A 26474-nucleotide genomic window follows, 5' to 3' on the forward strand; every position below is an offset into this window, starting at 1 on the left:
TCTCAAGCCCCCAAATTTATTTTAGGGACACAATTACCACATAAACTGATTTGGGAAATTTGAGAAAATCAAATGATTTATTCTTGATTTTTTTCTTGATTAGTAGATTTTTTTATTTAAGTTTCTGTTCTGAAGATGAATAAATAGTAATTACCAATTGGGATTTTTTATTATATGAGAATATTCTGTCTTTTGACACATTGCTGTATGTGCAATTAAGACCTATTTAATTTTTAGAAAATAGTGACATTGTGTGTTAGTAATAGGAGAAAGAAACCTTATTTTACACAATGATTTTTTTTTCTGGACCCTCTTCTTTTGTATTCTTTAGATACATCTTATGTGATTTAATCTCATTCCACTGCTTTAAATACAGTTTATATGCTGATGACTCCAAAATTTATATCTCCAGCCTGTATCCCTTCCCTGAGCCACAGATTTATATATCCAACTATTTAGTCCACACCTCTACTTGGGGGTCTCTTGAGCATCTAAGTACACAGTTTAGAACGCTTGATGATTTATTATTCTGAAACCTGTTCTTCCCCCAGCCTTAAAATGGCAGTAAATGCTGTCACTTCTCACCTGGTTGCTTGATCCAAAACCTGGGCATCATCTTGAGTCCTTTCATCCACTTCCCCTTAACTAAGCCAAGAACAAATTCCATCATTTATATTTTAAAAATATCCCAAACTTGTTCTATAACCTCTGCCCCCTGACCCATTTTAGTTAAGTCACCATAGCTATCGCCTTGGAACAGGCATCCCTGCTTCCACTTTTGCCCTTCACCATGCACCTGGCAAAGTCATTTCCTAAATACCCACAATAATTTATTTGCATTTTTAGCTCTGTGATTCTACCAAGTTGGTGCCAGAATATTCAGATACAGCTCTGTCTTACCTAATTTCATTTGCAGTATTTAAAAGAAAATACAAAACATAAGTAAGTGGTTAAAAGATAAGTGGTTAAATACTCCTGTTCAGAATAACTCCAGAACATAAATAATAAAAATATGAGGCTTTGTTCTGTAGATCTTAAGGACTAAATCTCTGTACACCAAAAACTGATGTAATACAAAAAGATAATTATTTTTGATAAGTAATATATGTCATGCATCATTTACACATGAATTAAAAAAACAATAAGTAAATATCTAATCAGTGGCCTTCATATAGTAATGCATTTTAAGCTTGAACCAAAATAAATAATGTCAACCCTGAATTTATTTCTTACTCTTTTAGGATCAGTATGAATATGCCTTATGTAGCTTTACAAAGTAAAGCCACATTCAAAAATCAGATAACTTTAGAAGATTTAGTAATTTCAGTTATGAATGTTGCATCAAAATTTAATGAGAGTTCTAGTACTTTTCATTTCAGCAAGATGGGGAGCATTGTATTGTGTTAAAATAATCTAAATAATCTACACTAATAAAAGAGAAACATGCAAATTGGTGTCACTCCACTATGCCCACAAGCCAATCAGAGCAACTATTCAAATTAACCCAACAAAGATGGCGGTTACTTTGCATACACAGGCATGGAGTGAAGACTGAAAGCTCTGGCCAGAGTGAAGACTGAAGACTGAGAGTAAAGACTGAAGGCTGAAGGCTGAAGGCTGAAGGCTGAAGGCTGAAGGCTGAAGACTGAAGAGGCTTGGCTTCTCCGCTGTGGCTGGACCAAAGGCCTGGGTCCCGGGTGCCAGAGGAAAACCGGTGCCAGCAGCCAGGGAAGGAAGGCCTATTGAGCGAATCTTCGTGCAATGGGCTTCTAGTCTAAAATAATCTCTAGTTTTATATAGAGAATCACAACTATAATTTTGGAGTGCAACACAGGAATGAAGAGTTTGTATGTAAACATATTGCACACAGTCTCTAGTAGGAACTATTTCTGCTAAAATGCGACATTTATTCACTCAGCATATATTTAAGTGCCTACAATACACTAGGCGCTATTTCTTTGGTTAATTACTAGAGTAAATCTTAATTCTTCTATACTATTATTTCTATTACAGATATTTAGTATTCCTGCTATATTGAATAGATATTTTTTACTTATTTGCTTAAAATATTGTTTCTTTGGAAAATTGTATTTAGAAGCTAAAAATTTATACATTCAAGTGAATTCATATAACCTTTTAAAAATAAATAAGGATTGATTACATATAAACCACAAAGTTTGACATTTACTTCATTGAACTTTGAAAAAGAACTATACTCATATTAGGATATATGTTTAGCCCTATCCTGAAATTTTTGCATTGTTTTTGTTAAAAGGAGACATTCATTATACATCAAATGACCTAATTTTATTTTATTATTCAATTAACATAAAAATTTTTTTGTGTTTGAATTTGTAGCCTGAAAGTATCAGAAATGCTGTTTATATTTCATTTCCTAGATAGACATCTAGTTAGTTAGAATGCAATGTGAAGATTTTCTGGATTTCAAGAAATTCTTAAGCATTTCGCATAATGTTGAAAAACCTCAAAAGTTCAAGGGATGGGCTTTTGCTACCAAGGAGATCATTTGTTTCTGATCACTGTGGCAATCAAACATCTGCTGAAACAATTCTCAACGGCTTTTAGATTTGAACTACTGGGGGTTAGGACAGATGCTTCCTCTGGGAGTCCTCTTGGATTGCCCTTCACCTTGTTGTCTACAGTGAGTTGAGTTCAGATCCTGCAATAGATAGATGCTATTGAGTAGAATGATATATCTCTAAAGCTCCACTTCCAACCTGAGAAACCAATATTTTTCTCCAGGTTAAACACTCAATTACTTAGGGTTCACTAAGATAACTCTCTAACGCCCTTTGTCACTCTAAGTATGACTTGATAGAGCTCATCGGCAGGACATGTGAACTGTGGATCAGCAAAGCATTTCCTAATTCAGCAAGGAGAGATTTGTATATGTAATTAGAGAAAAATTGGGGCAAATCTTAGATATTATCCCTCAATGTCCAGAGATTTCAGCAATTACACTCCCTTTCTTTAGAAATCAAGACTTGGAGCCCCCTAGCCCATAGTAAATGAGCTGAATTCATTGAAAAGCCTGTAAAATCTGGGCTTTTATCCAAGGATCTCATTTGAACTGTCTAATGTCATTAAGCTTAGAGAACTGAATTGCAGGACCTTTTGAGAACAGGTTTACTGCGTGATTCCTACTGCAACTGCTGTTTATGGCTAAAGTGAACTAGGTTTTGGACTGCTTTAACTAATCCTGGATTAGAGTTTAGCAATTAAGTAATGCCTCTGCCCACAGAATCCCTAGTATAATTATTTGCACTTTTCTTCTCTAACTTTTCTGTAAAAAATTACATAGAAATTAATTCAGATATGACACCCAATAGATATGCAGTTTAGTTTAAAGCTAGGGTCATCTTTAAGAGTCCAAAATAATGAACATTGAAAATGTCAGTATCCTTTATATTCATATAGGTTTTAGAGAGAAATTGGAAAGTTGTAAGAGCTAAGGTTCATAAGTCAGCACATCTGTTAGAGATAGATAAGACAATATAAAGTCATGTTTTATGTTTCTCATGACCCTCAGTTTGTGAATGACAAGATATCCGCAGAGGGGTTAAGAAATGTGGTTAAAATGTAATAGTAGGATTAAAGCTGAGCCCAGAAACCAAGGCTCCTGATTACTACTAAACGTTAAAATCCAAATGGAGCAAGTGACCATAAATCTCCCTACACCCCAAATTACTGAGCTAAAAATAATGAGACATCAGCACTGAGAGGAACCGGTTCTAGGTCTGACAGTGTAGATATGGAGAATGAGCATTAACTTCTGATGATGTTAAGTTTGGATTGGAGAGCTCTCAGACAGTCCTTATGCTGTGACTCTGGGCTTACTCCAGGCAATTGGAGACTTCTCAAATACATAGATATCTTGAAAGCTTACATGTAGATATTAAAAAGTCATTTTAACATATTTTTAAATATTTAAGAAGATATTTATAAATTATTTGTATAGTAAATATTTGTGCTTCATAATATCCCAAGCATCAAGTAGCATTTTACCAACCAAAATATAAATTGTGGACTGATTTCAAGATGTAGTTCATTTACAACAGTTGCATTAGAATAGTCTTCCTGTGACCAGAAAGAAGTATGCCAAATTCTTATCAAATCCAAATTTTTGGATAGCTATTGAAGAATGTGTTTGTCAGTTATATGAAAAGCATCTAAAATTTAAAAATGACTCCCCAACCCATATATAAACTGGAAAATAAATTTCTGAACCTGAAAAAGAAAACAACAAGCCAAGCAATATATGAGCTTAAATTTGTTGAGGAGGGAGATGGGGGAGGAAGAGATATTGTTGTGGGCTAAGCAGGAGCAGAAGTATAAATAAATTCTGAAATGGAAAGCAACTCTTGTATATTCAATTTATCCTCTTTTCGGGGCTCAAATCTATAGGTGCTCAGCTTGAAGGTAGAGAACGTTATCACGAAATATATCTACATTACAATGCATGGGCCTCAGCTTCTTTTACCCTATTTCATAACGAAATTGGTCCCGCAAGGATTCTTATCCAATGTCTCATTATGCCAAATGACATTTATGTTTTTGGACCTGTAGGTAATGTTTCCTCTTGGAGTAAACACTCATTTCTTAATAAAATCTTTGGTCATTGATGCTTTCATCTGATAAAGAAATTGTTGTTTAATGTATAAGGCTAACTTAAGTTTCATTATTATTAGGAAGTTATCCCCTTTTCAAAAAAAAAAAAAAAAAGAAAGAAAGAAATTTACTGGGTAGAGGCCAAAGATGCTACCGAACATGCACAATGCACAAGACAGCACCCACAACAAAGGATCAATATAGTCATATGTCAATAGGGTAGCTGAGAGAGACCTCATTTAAAGTTAGTTAACATATGTAAAGAATGCATAAAGGATGGGAGCAGGGATAATTTCTCAGGTACTTTATAACTTCTCCTATTCACACTGGACTGCAAGTTGCATGGGGCAATGTGGAATACATTGCAATTTGTAAAATAATATGGACCAGTCTAGTCATTTGCCGTGAGGCCTCCCAGAATGTTGACCTTTGGGATATCACAAACATAATGCAACAAATAGTACAATTTAACTTGTATTAAGTTACATTTTCATTTGATTTCAATCTAGTACTTAAAATGTATATTTCTTTATCCCCAATGCAATAAACTTTAAGCATTGTTAATTTATTTTTGATGTTTGATCTTATTAAGATGACAATGGAGTAAATTCATAAGTGAAGATATTCATAAATATATCATATTTTTGCATATATCTTAATTCACACTTTTTATATTTAAATTTTTTACTAAGATTCATCCTATAATGGAATAGAGTAATATTCATGTGCATAGATTAAGAATATTTATTAAGTTATTTGTGCTGTTTTAAGTTGGTAAAGTATCTGCAACATAATATTGAGGCACTTGACACAGAATGCATATTATTTATGAAGTCAAATGAAAATCTTTATAGCATTCTGCAAATTCTAAAATATTTAATCTATATGAAACCCAGTGACATAGTTTTATAATTTTATATATACTTTTAAAAATTGATCTTCAGCAATTCTTATATTTACTACCCATGTGGAACTAATGGCATTATTAAATAGTAGCATGATGAGTAAGAGGAGATAATCAGAAAATAGTATGATTTTTTAAAATAATGTTGTTATGCTACATTTTGCCTTATTCTTATTTAATATTTACATATATAATGAAAAATTTAGATTTTTTCTAAAAATAAATTGCATATTTTAAAAATGATAAGCAGTAGCAAAGAAATCACTAAAATTTACTTCTCTAAGTTCATAAAATAATAAACATATTCTCTCTCAACAAAACACTTCTCCAGGAAACAAGGCTTTGTAAACAGGAGAGCTGAAAAGGGAGACTCCAGTTTTAAACTGTGGGAACACAGAGAAGGAGGAAAGGCAGTTACTTCTATAGACATCTCAGTCAGGTCAGGATAATTAAACAGTAGACAGATCACAGGACACTGAGTAACCAACTGGCTACAAGATTCCCAAATGTTCCATCAATGGGGTCACAATTGACCAGGATATTCAACTAAGAAGTTTGCTAGTTACAAAAAGCAGGCAGGGAGAAAGCTTTCTAGGAAAAAATATTTAAACAAAATAGCATGTATTATTTAGGAGAAAAAGAATTATATTCAAGTCAGTGAGCATTGTTGAGTACCTACTTTGCACATTTGCCAAGATAATATCTGAAAAAGACCATTGTTCTCTGCAGTGAGTGAGCACAAGCTCATGTGGCTTATGCTAATTGTCCTCAGCTTTATAAGCTATTCAGCTTTCATAGCCTTATGATTTCAAATTATAGTTTAGGCACACTAATTTTATTTATAACAATGGATAGGATAGGAGCTTCTACTTGAATTCATTTTACTAGTGTTGAATACAGATTATTTGAAGCTGCAATGTTGAATTTAAAGAGTTTATGATAACATATCTATCTATATCTATATCTATATCATCTATATCTATATCATCTATATCTATATCTATATCTATATCTATATCTATATCTATCTATATATAAAAGCCTAAGCAACTAAACTACCAAACGAACGACTGGTTGACCAGTTACTATGATGTGCGCTGACCACCAGGAGCCAGACGCTCAATGCAGAAGCGGCCCCCAGGTGGTCAGTGTACTCCCACAGAGGGAGTGTTGCTCAGCTGACCAATGGGCGCCAATCGGGACTGACTGGCGCAAGCCCGCAGCAGGCACAGCAGGGCCTGGATGAGTGGGAGCGGCAGGCAGGAACAGCTGGAGGCATTGGACCAGTGGGGTCTCTCACACTGGCCTGTGGGGATCTGGCCAAAACCTGCAGTCCGACATCCCCCAAGGGGTCCTGGATTGCGAGAGAGCACAGGCCAGGCTGAGGGACCCCACCGGTGCACAATCTGTGCGCCGAGCCACTAGTTTGTAATAACATTTACCCTTCCTCGAACTCTATAATGATTTGCTATGTTGGAATCTCTCCTGTAGCTTGATTTTATATTAAGTGTATACAATTATGGTTTATGTTTCTCTCATTTAAAGTCAGAGTCACTTGACATGTTTTACCAATCATAGAAAATTTTTAAAAATTATAATATTCCTCTTAATTTGATTTATTTTTAGTAACAAATGCTAAATTTGAATAGTGCTTTGAAGTTGACAATAAGCTTTCCCTTCTATCTTCATTTAATAAATTCTCTATACCAATAGTAAGGATGTGTTAACCAATGGAAGAAATTTAGAAGGAAGAATGGCAAACATTTATTGAGTACTGTATTAAAGATTAGACACACTATTAGTTTCTTTATGTATATCATAAATTCATTGCTAATGATAAAAAATGTTCCTAAATAATAATGAATGTAATATTCAATCAACTTTGTTCTTTTCCTGATTCCCTTGGTGGTGGATGGCACCATTTACCAGATGGCTGAGTAGGGTCAAGATGAGAATATTCAATCTATGATTATCACATCAATGTGAAAGCAAAAATAATCAGTCTAAAACGCTACCTAGACACAGATAATGAATGTTTTCTAATAAAAAAGCTAAGTGTTCAAGGGTTAAAATTCTAGGGTTCAAAGCTAACTATCTACTGGCTTCAACATGGCATTCAGCAAAGGCGAACAATATCTATTCATTCACACTTTCTTCTAAATAAAAAGTTCAAATTAGCCCCAATTGTTTATTCAGAATGAGTTGTATAGGTATAATATAGAAAAATATGAATTAAGCTTATTCTATTTGTTATTAATATAAACATATTAACTTTTAAGTCTATGGACTAACTAAACAGTGACATGGAACAGAGCTCAGCCATAAGGAAAAAGAAAACACAAAGTAATACACTAAAAGGTTAATTAATGGAAACTTCTAGATAAGTTAAGGAAACATATAACTTTGCTAACTGATTTAATTGTTGAAATAACTGAATACCACTTACTTACTTTTCTTGTGTTTAGAATAACATGTTCGAAATAAAATGAAAAACTTCAAGTGATCTCCCTTGTGCTTTTCCATAAGAGCGACTACTTGAGCTGTAATATAGTTTGGAGCCAGAGGAAAGCTTAGATTAAAAACCTGAATGACAAACAAGAGGCTGTAACCTGCATGTCCAAAGTTAGCAAATATTGCAGTGAGAGGCTTGTGTCCTTTCATGGGTGACCACTGTGCACTGTGGCCAACATGCTTTCCCGAGGCGGCGCAGTGAGCGGACGGCCAGATATTTTGTTAAGAATTGGTGCAGCCCAAGGTAAAGATAGTGTATGGATTATTTGATCAGCCACTGTTAACAGAATATCTTTATATTTAAAAGTTGAATTAGTTACTCTAACAAATGTGTGTGTGTGTGTGTGTGTGTGTGTGTGTGTGTGTGTGTGTTTGGTAGGCACATATTAGCACAAGAGCAGAATTCAAAATGTAAGCATTTTTATTAAAATAATTCTTTATGTATTTTTTTCAAAACACATTTTCTATTTGTGTAGGTTCTAATATTTTAATAAGATTTATACAGTGGAAGCAAATAGACAGCACTTGATTGGAAAATCATTCTGGAAATAGCTTGCTTGAATCTGTAACCATGCACTACATTAGAGAATACACTGCAATGGCTGCAGTCAAGCTTATGGGATTGTGGAGAGCACAGCCCCCACTGACTGAAGAGATGGGCGTGGCTGTAGCCACAGAGATCCATCCAACAGCATGTGTGTCTGTATACAGAACAGCACATGAAAAGATTCTCCTTCCAAGCTTAAACACAAGCTTGGCTATGTCCTTCTTAAAAAAAAAAGTAATAAATAAAATAAATCAATAAATAAAAATAAATCACTTTTTAGTATTTACTCTTTTAAGGAACTTCATTAAAATATGTTCACTGCTCCCCTTTCTGAAAAAATAGTGATGAATCACTTAAGATGAAGCAACTCAACTTTGGCAGGCACCGTTTTAATCCTGGTTGAAGTAACAAGCAGTAAGTTCATGGTTGTCATCAATCTATTTTAATTTCAACAAGAGCACTTAGTAAGGTGACGTGCATCGGTGCCTTGTACTTTCTAAGTAAACACAGCATTTTTAGCATGGAAAGAATTTTCTTTTCATTTTTTGGTGAGTGTGGTTTTTGTGGCACACAAAATACCCTGACAAATTCCGTTAGATTTCAGATGATAATGTATATTATATATCTTATGCATTGATCATGTGTGTCCACGTGATTTTATATTCAAAAGGAGGAAAGTTCCCATCCAGTGGACATCAACAGAAGTTACAGCCTATGGCAAATTCACATAATTAGTAATTTAGTTCTGGGCAGAGGAAAGGAAATAGCAAGGTGTTGGTAGCAGACATAAGACAGTTAGCTGGGATTTTAAAATAGTATCTTTGCTTTTGGATTATGAATATAGCTTTGTTTGACTTACATTAATTCCTGGAATTCTTTAAGAGAGATAAAGTGTGTCCAATGGTTCTCTTTGGCATCTTGAATAAATTTTGCTAATTGCCACATGTATAATTCTGTTTTCATCAAACTTCAGAGGTATTATTTGAAATCTTGCCTCTTAAAAACCCAAACTTCATCTAGGCAGATGCAAATATGTTAATTTGGGGGGTTAAATATTATTTTTAAGTTTGAATGCATTGACAGAGAAAAGCGCAATATTAGCTTGACACTAGACCCTCTGAATTTAAGTACGAAAAAAGACCTTTCAAATTTTTGCTGAAAAAATTACACACTGTAAAGTAAAGAGTAAAGGAGTGAATGTGAGTGTGTGAGAAAGTAAAGAAAGGGGAAACTCCTAAGACAACATGCCATCTCATCTACACGACTGCAAACATTTTCCGTTGTTTTTGTGGTTCTACATCATCATAGTGCATGCTGAGCACTGTAGTATCTCCCACTAACTCCCAAGGCTTTCTTAAATTGGCTCCCATCTCTCCAATTGATTTATTTTTCTTCACCAATGTAAGTCATCAACTACGCTTAGGCTGCAGGCATCATAAGAAGGCTGTGTGCAGGCCCCTTCTCTGTGCTCCCTTGTCTACAGTTTCATGCAGTTTTCAAAGCCCCGCCTCTCTCAAAGCTCTTCTGGCAGCACTCTCTCTGCACAGCTCACTTGAGTGAGAATGTCAAGAAGGGTCAAGTTTTCTAAGGTCCTTAAAACTACGTATACCTTTCTCCTCTATGGGATAAAACTCAGTATACCTCTGAGTAATTTCTGATTTAACCCTTTTCTCATCCTCTCTCATTATATTTCTCCACATAATCTGTTGTATTTTTACACCAGAAACTGTTCTTCCAGAACATGTATTTTCTTCCTCTGTGCTTTGATGTCTGCCATTCCAGCAGAGTGTGGGAGTAGAAAGCTAATGTTTCTTGAAGCTTTACCACGTGCCAGGGACTTTGCTAAAGATTTTACTGAAACTTGTCATTTAGCCCAACAACAAAGCTATGCATCGGTACTCTTACTTTTCCAAGTAACAGATGAGGAAACTCGGGCTTATTGATGTTAAATGATGCACCTGTTGTTTCCCATCTATTCCTCAAAAGCAATACATTGTCCCCCTTGAGCATTACTTCAGAACCAGCAAAATGCTGTGAGGTGCAATGTCAGTGGAGCACATTTTGCTGAATACAGCTTCATATTTTGATTCTGTAAATTCTTTGGAACATCCATTATTTTTTCTTGTTGAATCAACAATTTGATACATCTTTTAAAGCTCCATTTATGCATGACCTCCCTCCTCAGTCTCTCTAGTGATAATTGGGGCGCCCTGCTCAGGAGCACGTCTTCCCTACCCGCTTTCTGCTTAAAGTGGGTTTCATGACCAGCATGGTCAGCTTCCCCTGGAGCCTCTTAGAAACTCAGGCCCTGCCTATGCTCCGAAACTGCTGAGCCGGGATTTCCCCTGGCATGAGGGCAAGCCGCGGATGATTCATACACATTGTAAAGTTTGAAGCAAAATTTATCTCTTTGGTAAGATAATTATTTTTTCTGCATTTAATTATGCACAACAACTAATACTTATTCCCGTTTGCCTGATATTTTCCAAGTAGGAGGGCAAGCATATTATTTATATTTGTCTCACCCAGAGTGACTAGCATAATACTTCCCATATGGTTGCTACTTGGCACATCTTTATTAAATATATTTATTAATCTGAGAGATAATTCCATAGGAGGCATACCTTTATATATACTGTAGCTCATAGAACCAATATCCTTCTCTAGGAAGTTCTGGGAAGGTAGTTATCTTATCTTTCTTGTTTATATTGTACCTACCTAGTATATGAAAGTGGGTCAATGGAGGAAAAAATAATGATGAAGTGGGTCAATGGGGGAAAATAGGGAACATCTGTAATACTCTCAACAATAAAGATAAATAAAATTTAAAAACTAAAAAATAATGATGAAGTTAGGCACTGAATAAATTAAGATAATCAAATATTGTATTAAAGAGAGTTGGTAGATGGAAAAATTTATTTTTAATTTATTTAGTTAAAAAATACCTATAAGTGTCAAGGAAAACTTATTCACATTATGAACTAAGATTGTAGATAGAACATAAATCTAATTAAATCAATAAAGGTTGATTTGAAATTCTTCATTCTATTCTAACTTAATAGTATTGCACATACACATCAAGTTGCTTTGTTACAGATGACTAAGGTACCACAGTTGATATGACATGTCAGTGTTTAAGCAATTTTCAATTTTTCTTTTTATATTAAAATTCTTTTAAATCAATTGGAAGCAAATTGATTAACTTGCAGTAAATTCACTTGCAGTAAATAGTATGCCACACAGTCCTGTTTGACATTAATATAGAAGAATATCAAGATACATAAATGGAAACCCATGTCCCATTTCAAAAGAAAAATACCCTGACAAGTTCAGTCAGATTTCAGATTATAATGTATGTGTCTTAGGCATTGATCATGTGTGCCCATGTGCTTTTATATTCAAAGGGAGGAAAGATTCCCATCCGGTGGACAGCACCAGAAGCTATAGCCTATCGCAAATTCACGTCAGCCAGCGATGTATGGAGTTATGGCATTGTTCTCTGGGAGGTGATGTCCTATGGAGAGAGGCCATACTGGGAGATGTCCAATCAGGATGTAAGTATATGTAGTCCATGAGTTATGGAGTCAGATTAAAAGATCAAGCTATGCAAGGAAGTGGAGCCTAAGGAAACCAGGTGGCTCCCAGTTTTTGACATTGAAATAGAATACTTAAAAAATGAAATTGTTTTCGAATCTTGCTAGAATAGTAATTGAACTGCTCTTAAGGGTTTACAGTTTTCCCTCAAGTAGGGGTTTAGAATTGAGGCAAAAATGAAGGCATTTGTATTAAAATGTAATGAAATAAGTGACTATCAAGATAACCAGTATATGCCAGGGAGTGTTGAAATATTTTTGCTACACAATTGTTTCTAGGTAACATTAGTAAGATACACATGTCTGCCAGCCTTTGTAGATTTAATTAATGCATCTATGCCAACATTTTGTTTATTTAAATATAGTATTTCCCAAAGTCAGACAAAACAATCAATCTGTAGCATGTTGTTCCTCATTATGTATTAATGTTGCACATGAATTTCATTATACAAATTGAAGTCTCTGGATGAAAAAAAATAATCTTTAACTCTCTGTTATAACTGTGATATGATTTTTCAAAAGGATTTTTGTTTTTATAAAGTCATGTTTGCTCATGCTTAGTAAAAGGATGCTCTTGGCATGTGGGACCAGCACTCAGAGGTTTTTCTTTATGCTCAGCCAGAAACTGTGAGCGTGATCTCAAAATGCACAAGCAGGAACGCTGAGATGCTTTTAGTCATTTCCTACTCACCACATACAAAACTGCTTTTAATGTGTTTGGATATGAAAACCTTTTTGTACGTCTTCAAACAAACTATTTTTTATAACAATAATGGGGAAGTCAGACTCCCTTTTCCACATCTCTATTTTCCAAGTTTTCTCTATATCAGAGCCCCCCAAAATGTGGCCTCTGGACCAGCAGGTTTAGCATGGCCTGGGAATTTGCAGCAATGCATGTTCTCAGGCCTCGCCCCAGAGTGATGCAATCAGAGGTTAGTCATCTGTATATTATTAAGTTCTCCAGATGACTCATACATGTAAAGTTTAAAATCACTGTTTTATGTCATTTAAAAATACTAATAAGCTGATAGTTACTTAACCATGCAACTCATGAGCTTTTACCAAAGGACCTAACCATGATTTGAAATGTGGTACAAAGAAAATCTGTAAACTGTGTGTGTGTCGGGGGGGGGGGGGGGGGATCTGTATTCATTCATATATAGTTTCCATAGAAATTTATATTACCAAACAAAAGTTTCTTTATAATTCACTGAATTTCCTTTGTCATAGAATTTTTTTAAGCTTTAATCTGAAAAGTTTATTAACTTTTCAGATTAAATCTTTACAAACTCTTCTAAATTTACTTCCTCTCTCTCTTGATCTTCCTTTAGATAACATTTTGGGCATTAATAATATCTTATTTATTTGATAAGCTATTATTTTTTAAGCGATTTAAAATGAGAACTTTTCCACTTGACTTTAAAATACTCATATTATTTTGTTCTGCCCATAAAGAAGTTGGAAGCCCACCTCTTAAGTCTCCGGAAACTTTGCTTCTTGCCCAGGTAATTAAAGCTGTGGACGAGGGCTATCGACTGCCTCCCCCCATGGACTGCCCGGCTGCGTTGTATCAGCTGATGCTGGACTGCTGGCAGAAAGACAGAAACAACAGACCCAAGTTTGAGCAGATTGTCAGCATTCTGGACAAGCTCATCCGGAACCCAGGCAGCCTGAAGATCATCACCAGTGCAGCAGCAAGGTGACACATAGTTTGCATCGTGCACTCGCTCCAAAGAATGCATTTTCTATCTCCGGTTGCTAAGTTCTATCTCCCACTTCCTCGCCTGCATCCTTTGATACTTATATTCCTCAAGACTGAAGAGGCACATTTTTTTTTCTCCTTTGAAATTGGTCAGGAAGAAATCTCATGCAATTTAATGATAAAGATGAAATTCCCTGTTATTTTTAATTTTCATCTTCACTAGAAGTGAATTTACATTCAGGCCTAAGTCTTTGGAAAATAGGACCCATAGCTTCTTTTCACTCTCAACTATTTAAACAGGAAAAAAAATGTCCTGGAGTGGTAAGGAATTCTAGTGAAGTCCTGATTTATTCTGCACTTAAAGTAAAGCTACAAAAATAATAAAAATGCTTCCAAAACATTACATTGGGTAGCAGAATGCAATACCCCCTTAATTAAGCCACTATTTATTCAACCCATATTGTGTGCCAATTACATTTTTAGGTTCTGTCAAGGATAAAACTAAGAGTGAAATAATGGCAATGTCGCAAGACAGCAACACAACATCAATGCATCACATACACACAGCAATCCAGAATGCACAATGTCCATTAGATTTCATGTTTATTCCTCCATTCTCTTAATGGTTTTGAAGAATGTAAACTAAAGTGCCCCTACAAAGTGAAATAGAAGAAATGGGTAAGGCAGGATAAATTATGTCAGGGGCCATATGAGAAGAAAAGAAGTATTAATATATTTAGTGCTTCTTAGGGAAACTAAAGACAAAACTATATTGTTTAATAATTTATTTTCTCATACATAAGAGAGAAACAGGTCTTTCACATTTTGATGATGTGTGCTTTAATGGGAAAATTACAGAGTTTTAGTAAAAGTATCTACATTTAAAGTGTACACAAATCCACAGTAGTAAGTGGTATGTGCAAATACTGCATAATGATGAAGCAATATGACTCACATGTAAAAGGTGTAATATAGTACCTATTGGAAGTTTTCTTTGCTTGAGTCCTTTTTGCACATCTGCCCTTTTTACTGACAGTCATTGACAGCTATGAGTTGCATGCTGATAGAGCATTTACTAAAGTACTTTTTAATAGAATACGTGATTTTTTTACCTGAATAGGTATAATTATATTGAATATTCATGATCCCATTATTACATTGTGTTCAAATAAGATGAATAAGGGGAATCTGAACCAGTCTTAATATCAGTATATAAAAATTATACATTATTTGTTGGAAATCACATTTAGGGGTCACTGAACTAAATGCGATTTTTTAAATAGGTAAAACTACCTACAGCTTATCCTGTAAGGATGAATCTCTGTTCTAAGTTTCACAGAGTGAAACTACACAGACTCTTTTGGAAATCTACCTGACAATCTAACAACTAACAGGATAACAAACTTGTCCTTTCCTGGGCCATATGGTCCTCATTTTGTACCCTGAAGTCATTTCTTTTGATCTTCACTCAATAGCAATCATAGCGAAAAAGAACATCTTTTCAATTCTTTCCATATAATAAAAAAGACATTCAAAAGTATTTCCACAGGGTGGTATTAGCAATATAAAGAGTTACCCATATTGTATGATCTAGGGATATTTAACTCCAATTAGGGGGAAATTGTCTCAATATCAGATCATAGTATGTCAGAATATGTCCTAGCATCCAAATTTTAACACATTTCTTAAATTCACCTTTTAATTCTTATTGAAATATGTTGAATATATTTTCTCATAATATATAATCTTTAAAACCTGAATAAATTAATGTATTTTGTAGCAACAAATGCAATTTTAGGGAAAATAAGTATTTTTCTAGAAAGTACCATCTTTTTAAATTTACTAAATATAAAATTTTTGGAAATTGTTTTCATATGTGTACGTATTGCCATCCTATATAATAAAAGCCTAATATGCTAAGTGGCTGGTCGTCCGGTCATCCGTTCAACCAATCAAAGCATAATATGCTACGGCCACTCAACCACTCACTATGATGTGCACTGACCAACAGGGAGCAGATAGTCAACTGGTCGACCAATAGCTATGATGTACACTGACCACCAGGGGGCAAATGCTCTGACTAGTAGGTTAGTTTGCTCTGGGGTCCGGCTGATCAGGACTAAGTGAGATGGGCTGGACATGCCCTAGAGCCCTACCACAGTCCCTCCCCAGCTGGCCAACCTCCCATGTCCATCCCCAGCTCCAATCATGCACCAGTGGGGTCCCTGGGTCCGGCCTGCACCCTCTTGCAATCGAGGACCCCTCGGGGGATGTCAGAGAGCCGGTTTCGACCTGATCCTGCAAGCCAGGCCAAAGGACCTTACTAGTGCATGAATTTGTGCAGTGGGCCTCTAGTTGAAATATGAAACAGGGAAGATTGTGTCACTATGATTTTATTAACAACAACTTCAAATTACCATACATCAATAAATCTTTCATTGTAGAAAATTTGGTTTTCCACTTTTGACAATGATTATTTCATCCTTTTTTATAATTGATTGAATTCATTGCCTTCCACCTTTAATTTCCCAGTGATGCCCTTGCCGCATAATTTATTGAGAAAATACAAGCTACCAAATGGGAAATTCTAGCAGCTAAATAGAAACTTAGTGGTGCCTACATTCACATACCTTGTTCTTCTTATCTCTAATTAGAAGGAAGTGTCCTTCTACTTGTCAGAGGCAAATCCTCTCTCTCAATCTCTCTTACATATTCTATTTATTCCTTTCTAAAGGTTCATTATCATAGAAATATATTCTATTACATTGTTTCTCAAATTTTCCTGGTGATAAGAATGACTGGATATTAAATGAACAACTATCCAGGTCTATCACAGGCTAGCATTTCAAAAATCTCTAGGAAAGGTGGATTCAATGTGGATTTTTTTTTAAAAAAAGTAAATGTTATCAGTAGGTGAATTTAAGAGATTCTGTTTGTCAACATAACCTCCATTGGTCCCACATCTCTATTAACTACTTCCTGATTTTTTTACCACCCTTCACAGCAAAGTTCTCAAAGAAAAGACTCATACACATCTAAAAATTATATCTTTTTATTTCTCCAGGTAGCCTTATTGTTCCACTGCCTTTCTAATTTAGTTGAGTGTGCCAGCACCTATTCATTTACCCATGAGGATTAGAGTAAGTCTTGGTACCTCTTTCCCTTCCCCCACACTTTGATGTTGGTGATCATTGGATCAACACAACCTGTCTACAAACATTCTCTTCTATATATATATATAACTTCCCCCCTTCTGATGTGGACCACTGCAATAGCCTTCTAATGTGCCCCTACTTCCGTTCTTGCCTGTCCCAAACATCTTTTCATATAGTCTTCAGAATTTTCTTATCAAAATATGTATGATATATTGGTAACCAGTTTATAACCAATCTTGATTTCCCATTATACTTAGAAAAAATCTGGACTCATTTTGATGATTTTTTAAATTTCTTTTTTATTCATTCCCAAGAGGAAGGGAGAGGGAGAGAGAGAAACATCAATGATGAGAGAGAATCATTGATCAACTACCTCCTGCATGCCCCCTACTGGGGATTGAGTCTGCAACTCGGCCATGTACCCTGATGGAGAATTGCACCATGACCTCCTGGTTCACAGGTTGACATCCACCACTGAGCCACACCAGCTAAGCCATTTTGATGATTTAAATAGTCATGCTTCTCCAATGTCATTTATTTTATTCAAATGCTTATTTATTCATTTTTCAATGACTATTTATTGTATGCCAATCTACCTTGTACTAGGCATAGGTAGAATCCAGAGAACAGTGAAGAACACAAATATGGTCCTTGCCATCCTGTAGCTTTCATTGTAGAAGATGTACACTATACAATAGGCAAGTACAGACTAGAGGAAGAAAATTGATAGATAATTGTAATAGATAATAAAGGAGCTGTTGGAAAAGAGCCTTTTGTGGTGTTAATATTGGCTGAGACCTTAAGAAAGGAAAAGAGCCATGTATATAAAGAACCCTCCCATCATTCTCCCCCAACCCTGTCTCCCAAAAAGTAATCTTGGCATAGGAATAAGAAACTGCAGATGAGTTTGGAGGGCTCTAGGAAGTGGCAGAAGAATCACATGACAAGAGCAGTAGGGAAAGGAAAAGGCTCTAAGGTGAGCCTAAGACAGAAAATAGCAGCAGGAGCCCTAAGGTTCCCCAGGCCATGGCAAGGACACTAGGATTTGAAATTCATGAGGATTTATTAAGGCATTTGGAGCAGATCAGTGACATGATTTGATTTACACAACTGCTTTGTGGACAGAGAGACAAAAGTGTGAGAGGGGGATGGGGTCTGTGCCACTTACACTAAAATAGCTCTGTAGCCTCAGTGGCCAAGTTCTAGTTCCTTCTGAAAACCAAAGGATTTCAGATAGGAAGACAGTAGCACATGCTGTGCTCCTTTGCATCCGTCTTCCTTCAGGCAGTAGCTTCTACATCTTATATTAACTAAGGCATTCTCTGACAACACAGTCTAGAGGTCCATATAATTATTCTTTAAAAAAAAGTATACCTGTATTGTTGAAAGTATTACCAATGTCCACTTTTCCTCCCATTAACGCCCCCAACCTACACTTGTCCCTATCCCAAGGTCTTCACCAACCTATTGTCTGTGTCCATGGGTTATGTATATGTTTTGTGGCTAATCTCCTCTCCTGCTGGTACTTTTATCCAGTCCTCCCTATCTCTCTCCCCTCTGACATCAGTCTGTTCTAATGCTTCATGCCTCTGGTTCTATATCATTTATTTTGTTCACTTGTTTCCACATATTAGTGAAGGCATATCGTATTTGTCTTTTTCTGACTTGCTTATTTCATTTAGCATAATAATCTCCAAGTCCATTTATGCTGCAAAGGGTAGGAGTTCCTTCTTTTTTACAACCCTGTAGTATTCCATTGTGTAAACACAGCTTTTTTATCTACTCATGTGCTGATGGGCACTTAGGCTGTTTCCAGATCTTGGCTATTGTAAATAATGCTGCTACGAACATAGGGGTACATATATTCTTTCTGACTGGTGTTTCAGGTCTCTTAGAATATATTCCTACAAGTGGGATTGCTGGGTCATAAGGCAGTTCCACTTTTAATTTTTTGAGGGAACTCCGTACTGTTTTCCATAGTGTCTGCACCAGTCTGCATTCCCACCAGCAGTGCATGAGGGTTCCTTTTTCTTCACATCCTTGCCAGCACTTGTTGTTTGTTGATTTATTGGTGGTAGCCATTCTGACAGGTGTGAAGTGATACTTCATTGTAGTTTTAATTTGCATTTCTCTGTTGCTTGGTGACTTTGAGCATTTTTTTCATCTATCTTTTGGCCATCTGTATGCCCTCTTGGAGAAGTGCCTAGTCAGGTCTTTTGCCCATTTTTTAATTGGATTGTGTTCCTTTTATTAAGTTGTATGAGTACTTATATATGTTGGAAATTAATCCCTTTATCAGTTTTATCATTGTCAAATACATTCTCCCATACAGTGGGTTCCCTTTTCATTTTGTTGATGGTTTCTTTTGCTATGCTTTTTAGTTAGATGTAGTCCTATTTGTTTACTTTTTCACTTATTTCCCTGCCATAGGAGACATATCAGCAAAAATATTGCTATGAGAGAGATGTCCGATATTTTACTGCCTATGTTTTATTCTAGGATTTTTATGGTTTTATAATTTAACATTTAAGTATGAATCCATTTTGAGTTTATTATTGTATATAGAATAAGTTGATGATCCAGTTTCATTTTTTTTTTGCGTGTATTGTCCAATTTTCCCAACACCATTTACACTCCATTGTATGCTCTTGCTTCCTTTGTCAAATATTACCTGACCATAAAGGCATGAGTTTATTTCTGGAGTCTCTGTTCTGTTTCATTGATCTATATGACTGTTCTTGTGCCAATTCCAGGCTCTTCGATTACAATGACTTTGTAGTATAGTTTGATATCTGGTACTGTGATCCCTACAAATTTCCTTTTTTCTCTCTTAAGATTTTTAATCTATTCAGGGTCTTATTGGGTTCCATACAATTATTTTTAAAATATTTGTTCCATATCTGTGAAATATGTCATTTTTTTATTAGAAAGTACATTAAATCTATACATCACTTTAAATGTTTTGTTTCTTTTCTAGTAATCGATTTATTTTCCAAAAAGTAGAGTTGGAGAATACATGTATAAATTTGAAATTTTTATTGTATACCAATATGAAGCTACACCTTTGTATTTAGTAGTATTTAGTGCAAGGCATTATGCTAGGGCCTTTGGTGTTAGTATAGGTAACCCAACCTCCACCCTCAATAGCTTGTTTTTATATATGGAAGGAAAATAAATCTTCAAAAACACTTTAATAGTCCTCAGAATAATGAATTATTTGAGCAAAAAGACAACATATTCAAGAATGTGAATTCAGAAAGTTTTACTGGAGTGAGCATTGTGGGACAGGGTGACTAGTGAGATGTGCAGAGTGACAGAGAACGTACCAGAGAGTGCTTCCCGGTTCTGCCCATGGGGCACCCTGAGAGCAGTGCTCTTACGAACTGCAGAAGGAAGACAGACCGCGAGGCAGGTTAGCATTCTGGATGCAATTAGACTGCGTCCACAGGAAGCTAGAAGTTCACATCTCAAGCTGGGGAAAACATTAAAATTAAATCTAGGCATACAATTTAGTGTTCTCTATCTAAAGAAAACAAAAGAAGCCTCAGTCAAAACCATGTTCAGCAGGTACAGATCTCAATCTAGTAAAGCTGGCTTTCACCACTAATATATCCATTTTTATTTTTCTAAAATTATTTTATTTCTAATTAAACCTTTCATGTTCCATGGATCATCAGTAAACTCTTCACTTTAATCTGTGAAGAGTGGCGAGTATTAGTTCACATAAGTTGACATTGAAATTCCCTCATTCCAATCTATTGTGTTTTATAGCTTCTCTTGGCTACTTCTGTGCTGCCCTGGGGTCCAGGGATCTTTTTGAAATCTCTTAAGTGCCTCAATTTTTTAGTCCAGAAGTCACTAACTCAAATGTCTACAAGAGCCAAGAAGCTAATTGAAATGAGTGAATGCGTCCTTCATATGTAGTAGAGTATAATGGTAGCCAGTGGAGATTTCAGGCTCCTTATAAGGATACTAATGGCCTGATGCACAAAATTCATGCAATGGCGGTGTGGGGGAGAGGTTCCTCAGCCGGGCCTGCACCCTCTTGCAGTCCAGAAGCCCTTGAGGGATGCCCTGCTGACGGCTTAAGCCCTCGAGCACTAAGGACATCCTTAGTGCCAGCCGTGAGCCTGGGTTCAGGCTGAGTAGCACTCCCACTGTGGGAGCACACTGACCACCAGGGGTCAGCTCCTGCGTTGAGCGTCTGCCCCTGGTGCTCAGTGCGCATCATAGTGACCGGACGTTCTGCCATTCAGTCAATTTGCATATTAGCCTTTTGTTAGATAAGATTATAGAACCAATCAATGCCAGTGGATAGCAATCCTAAGACATCTCAGACCATTATCCTCCTGCACAGATTCCAACACAGAAATAAAGGAAACAGTTCTCTACAAGCTTTGGAGTACAGTACCAATAACAGAGCAGAAGAGAGTTAAGAATGAAATTTAGACCACTACAGAGAATCCCAGCTGAAGGAATTAATTTTTCAGAAGTAGATAGAATGAACTATTATCAAAAGTTGCAAAAAGGTGAAGGGAAACAAACAAAAAAAGACAACTGAGGGAAAAGCCTTTCAATGAAGTAATGAGGACATCAGCTTCTTTTCAGAGTATATTTTGATTTTTTTTTAGAGTAATAGATGAAATGCAACATTTGAGAGGTTTTGTAATAATTGAATGATGAAAATGGCAATATGAAAATAGTGTTTTTGAGAAATTTAGAAAACATGGATATAATCATAGTGCTTATGTGTAAAAGGATAAAAATATCCCTCAGTTTTTTAAGAATTGAAGCAATTTTTTAAAAAACTTATTGATAGAAAATAGTGCAATATAAATAAGTTAAAAATGGTCTTACACCAAAAAAGTGCTCTTTTATTTTATAACAGATGCTTATTATGCATAAATCAGCAATAAGCAGAATTTATGTTTTAAAGGAATCTATTTTTGCAAGATTAGTTTTATAATAAAGTTCCTGCTTTAAATAAATTGATTCAATTACTTTTATGAATGTAGATTACTTAAAAATGAAAAAGATTAATAAAAATGAGAGATTGAAGTTGTTTCTATTCAGGTAATCAGGTACTTTTTTATTTTTGGATGTTTATCTATCGAATGAAATAGAGAAATGACTTGTTCTTTAAACCCATAGAATTTTTCACACTTCAGATCACTAGATTCTTCAATACTATTATAAATTTAAGGAATACAAATTCTTGGTATACAGTATTAAACAATATATCCAATACATTTAAAATGTGGTTTTAAAAGGCAGGCAATTCATTTCATCGAATAAAGACCAAAAATATGCTAAATATATTTAGAATGAGATTCTGAAAACTCAATTCTACTTAATTTATCTGAAATGCTATTAAATATACTGTTTCATTGCATTGCTCACTGTTTGAAGAGAGTTATTTTTATTACTAGACAAGATAAATAGAAAGTATAAGCAAAGCGATTTTTCACTGTTAATGGCATTATCATTAATAAAGTGCTTCTGATCTCTAAGAGTACATAATAAATTATTTTAGAGAATAATTGCTGTTGGCAAATATATGCTTTAAAAAAATTGAATGACCCAAAAGCTTTCTGTTTTTCCAAATGACTTTGACCTCCAATTCTGAAACTGACCGGGTGACTTTCCTCACTGAACCTTTTGGAGGGACATAAATACATGTTAAGTACCCAGGTGATTTTTTTTTTTAATCTTACAAATAAAAATAGGTAATTTTCTACTGGAAATAATTAAAACATATACAATAGCTATAACTGCTAAGATTTTTGTCTTTAACACCTAGAGATAATTAAATACAATGACTTTACTTCTCCTTAATTTGTTATTTACATATTACTCCACTTTTGGGAGCTATACATACTCAACATTACTTTTAGTTACTGATAACAAATTAAATTTATTTAACTATAGTTGATATTTTAATGTTAGAGATAAAAAGATGAAGATCATCATACATCCACACTTTTAAAAAATGGGCAAGTACAAAATTTCCCCTTGAAATACAGTGTGTGATCATTATCCTTTGAAATAATAAAAAATAACACTAAACTATAAAATATATTGAAAAAATGTTATTATTTTAAGACAATCATAAAAGTAGAAATAATTAATATTTCTTTTTGAAATTACTCTTTGGAATTAATATAGTCCAGAAACTATTCACAACAGAAAATGCATATAAGTTCAGTGGTATAGCATACATCTCCAGTATTATTACTATTTCTAGATTCAGTAAGCTTCTACTTATTCATTCAAAAATGTGTATTAACTATTATTTTAATACATGAAAAATAAAGCCCTTTTTAAACCAAAAGGAGTCTTCTTATGTTACAGAAGGATAACTGAGCATTCAATCCCCATAGTTTAGAATCCTAACGCAAAATGAAATAAGATCATTATGAGAAGATATTCTTGGGACTGGCTTTTTGATATTTGTTTCCCAGTATCTGGGACTAATTGATATGAAAGCATTTACAGATAAAATAAGAATGGATGGGAAGAAAATATAGATGTACCTGTAATGCAACAGTATGGATATCCACAAAAGAATAATTCACGAACCTAAATACAAGGAGGGAGAGAAGGAGGGAGGAAAGTTATTTTTTTGTTTCCCCTGAGCAAACATATAATTTCCATGATTTCTTTTTAATGACTGTGTTCTGCAGCCAGTAGGTACTGATTTATGAAAAGCTGTAAAAGATCAGGTGGAACTCTGCAGGACATCATTTACAGCTGCACGGATTGAAACCTATCTAATTTGTCTAGTAAAAGTGTGAGCTCACGGTGCACATCACCCAGCCTATAAATTTCCCCTTCAGACCCAATGTCTGGGGCTGGGTCTAAAAAAACGCCAATGCCTGCAGCTGCTCAAAAAGCCCACATTCCCTTGGTGAGCATGAAGAGACATCACAGGCTCTTCACAGTGAGAGACAAATTCCTATCCATTGATAAACTCTCCAGATGTCCTCTCCGAGGAGGAAAGGAACCAATTTTATTTCAATTCCCCAGAGAAATCCTGGAAGTGGAAAAATGATACTTTGCAGGGCTGGTTAGTCTGAGGTCACTGGCATTAAAATTAGGTCATTCTCTGTCTTCCTTGCACTTTGATCCAAGTAATAAACAGAAAAGCTCGGTTGGGGTCACTCTAATCCTTAATCCTCACATCCTGTTCTATTTCGATCTGTTTATACTAATTTTCTCTAAACTCTTGTTGAGCCAGGTTATAGTGTTGAATTTTAAAATACAACCCATTTTGAATTGAGAAGAAAGAAAAACTACATTTTGCTATTAGGCATGCTTCATAAATATTCTGAATAAATGTCCTGGGGTTTGATTCTTTAGACCCACAAACCCATAAATAAAAAGTATTGCTATTCATGAGTCCAAGAGTCTACAACAGTTTACATTAGAGTCTATGTACAGCTACTGTGGAAATCCAAGCTGTGGGGTATTATATGGGGGCGGGGGGCATGTCTGTAGATATTTTAATATAATATTGTCTTCTTTCTAGGTCTCATTTCATTTTTCTTATAAAATTTTCTCACATAAGATTTATTGTTATTTCTATTAATTTTGTTTACTGATTCAATGATTTTTCCAATGGATCCAATGTTATATTTAATTCTGGCTAGTGACAAAGGCTGGCCATGATGACCATGCCAAAACAACCCAAGAATATCATGCAAGTTTTGGAAATTGGGTTCCTCAAATTCTTAGAAAAAACAAAAACAAGAGATTTTCAGTTATTAAAATAAAGTTCTAAGGAACAAACAAAAACAAGATATTTTCAATTATTAAAATTAACTGGTTTATCTTTATCTGATGAGTAATTTAAAGATTTAAAGGATTATAGAAAATTATATAATATATATATTCCATAATAAAATAATTTAAAAAATGTTATATTTATATTTATATATTCCTAAAGGAAAGAAAATTAATGTTTTTTAAAATAATGCCTCTTTTGTCTCTACCTTTTTCTTAAAAAGATAACCTCTGAAGGTTAGTTAATATTAAACCATAAGACATAAACATAAATTATAAACTCCATAATTTTAAGTTTTAATTTATAATCAAAATGCTTAAAGTAGAGCCCTGGCCAGTTTGGCTCACTGGATAGCGCGTCAGCTTGGGGACTGAAGGGTCCCAGGTTCGATTCTGGTCAAGGGCACGTACCTTGGTTGCAGGCACATCCACAGTGGCAGCTGATCGATGCTTCTCTCTTATCGATGTTTCTAACTCTCTATCCCTCTCCTTTCCTCTCTATAAAAAATCAACAAAATATATTTTTAAAAAATGCTTAAAGTAGAGAGGATTTAAGTAGTTGATTTAGTCTAAGGGAAAGATAATTGAAAAGTCCTCCACTTTAAGCTGTCCTCTACTTCACAAATGATTCTGCCAGTGAGAGAACTAGCTACAGATCTATATTTGCCATGGAGGATAAATATAGAGGGCAAACCAAATTGTCACATTACTATTTTTTTCTTAAACTCAGCATTATAATTTCATTAAAATTTGACCATATTTACCAAATAGGTTTATGTACCTCCAACAAAATTCAAATAGTCAATTACATTCCTCTCATGTGTCCCCACAAGAGGATGCATGTCTAGAGCATGATATAAAAGTTTTCAGATTTAAAAATCTTGACCTCACACTTATACATGTCTCCTGTATGTCAGGGGGTGAGTTGAAGAAATGTCATCATGGTAATAGAAATTACCCAATTAAAAATTCCTTTAAATAATGGGTACAGTTAGCATATATATAGATGTGCTTCACAGAGACATTTTTTCAGGAGAACAAAAGCTTTTACCACATATCCTAGAAGATATTCAGGGTTGGTATTCACAGGTAAAACACTATAGAGTTTATGTGTGTCTGGACGGATCATTTGCTGTTATTTCATGCTATTTCTAAAAATATTGGAATTGGTACCTTAAAAAGCTAATCTGTTTCTAAAATAATGATAAATTCATGTTAATGTATTTTTGGTTAGTTTTGTTGTCTTTTGAAAAATAATTATAAATTTTGAACTTAAAAAGCATTTCAAAAGATGGGTTTCATTTAGGCCAATTATTAATTTTCAATATGTATGAAAATGGGAAGTTCTGGTTTAAAAATATTCTAATAGTCACTAACTTTAAATAATGTTTAAAGTTTTCAAGAGCTCAATGTTGACTAAATGCTACTGCAGTATCACAAAATATAAAATGTTCGGAAGAGGCAAAAATCTAAATGTACCCTCTCAGTTGTAAGATGAAAATTAGGTTATGACACTTTACAAGACAATGATACTGTCCAAAATGTCCTTGGAGACATTTGGTCCACATCAAAAAGATCCTAAAAGTTTTCTGACATATTAATTAATGCACCATGCATCCAGAGATCCCATCCTCAACTTGTCCTCTGTTCA

General features: G+C 34.8%; 1 protein-coding gene across 1 annotated transcript in view; it reads left to right on the forward strand.

The window, feature by feature from the left end:
- The window catches only part of EPHA3 (EPH receptor A3), a 365983-nt gene that overhangs the window by 330792 nt on the left and 8717 nt on the right, over positions 1-26474 (forward strand). The window contains exons 14-15 of the mRNA XM_036349783.1: positions 11996-12145; positions 13690-13883. Coding sequence (XP_036205676.1) covers positions 11996-12145; positions 13690-13883 — 344 coding nt within the window. The remainder of the gene's footprint in view (positions 1-11995; positions 12146-13689; positions 13884-26474) is intronic.

This window comes from Myotis myotis, unplaced genomic scaffold, assembly GCF_014108235.1.
Source record: "Myotis myotis isolate mMyoMyo1 unplaced genomic scaffold, mMyoMyo1.p scaffold_m19_p_2, whole genome shotgun sequence".
NCBI classification, from domain to species: domain Eukaryota; kingdom Metazoa; phylum Chordata; class Mammalia; order Chiroptera; family Vespertilionidae; genus Myotis; species Myotis myotis.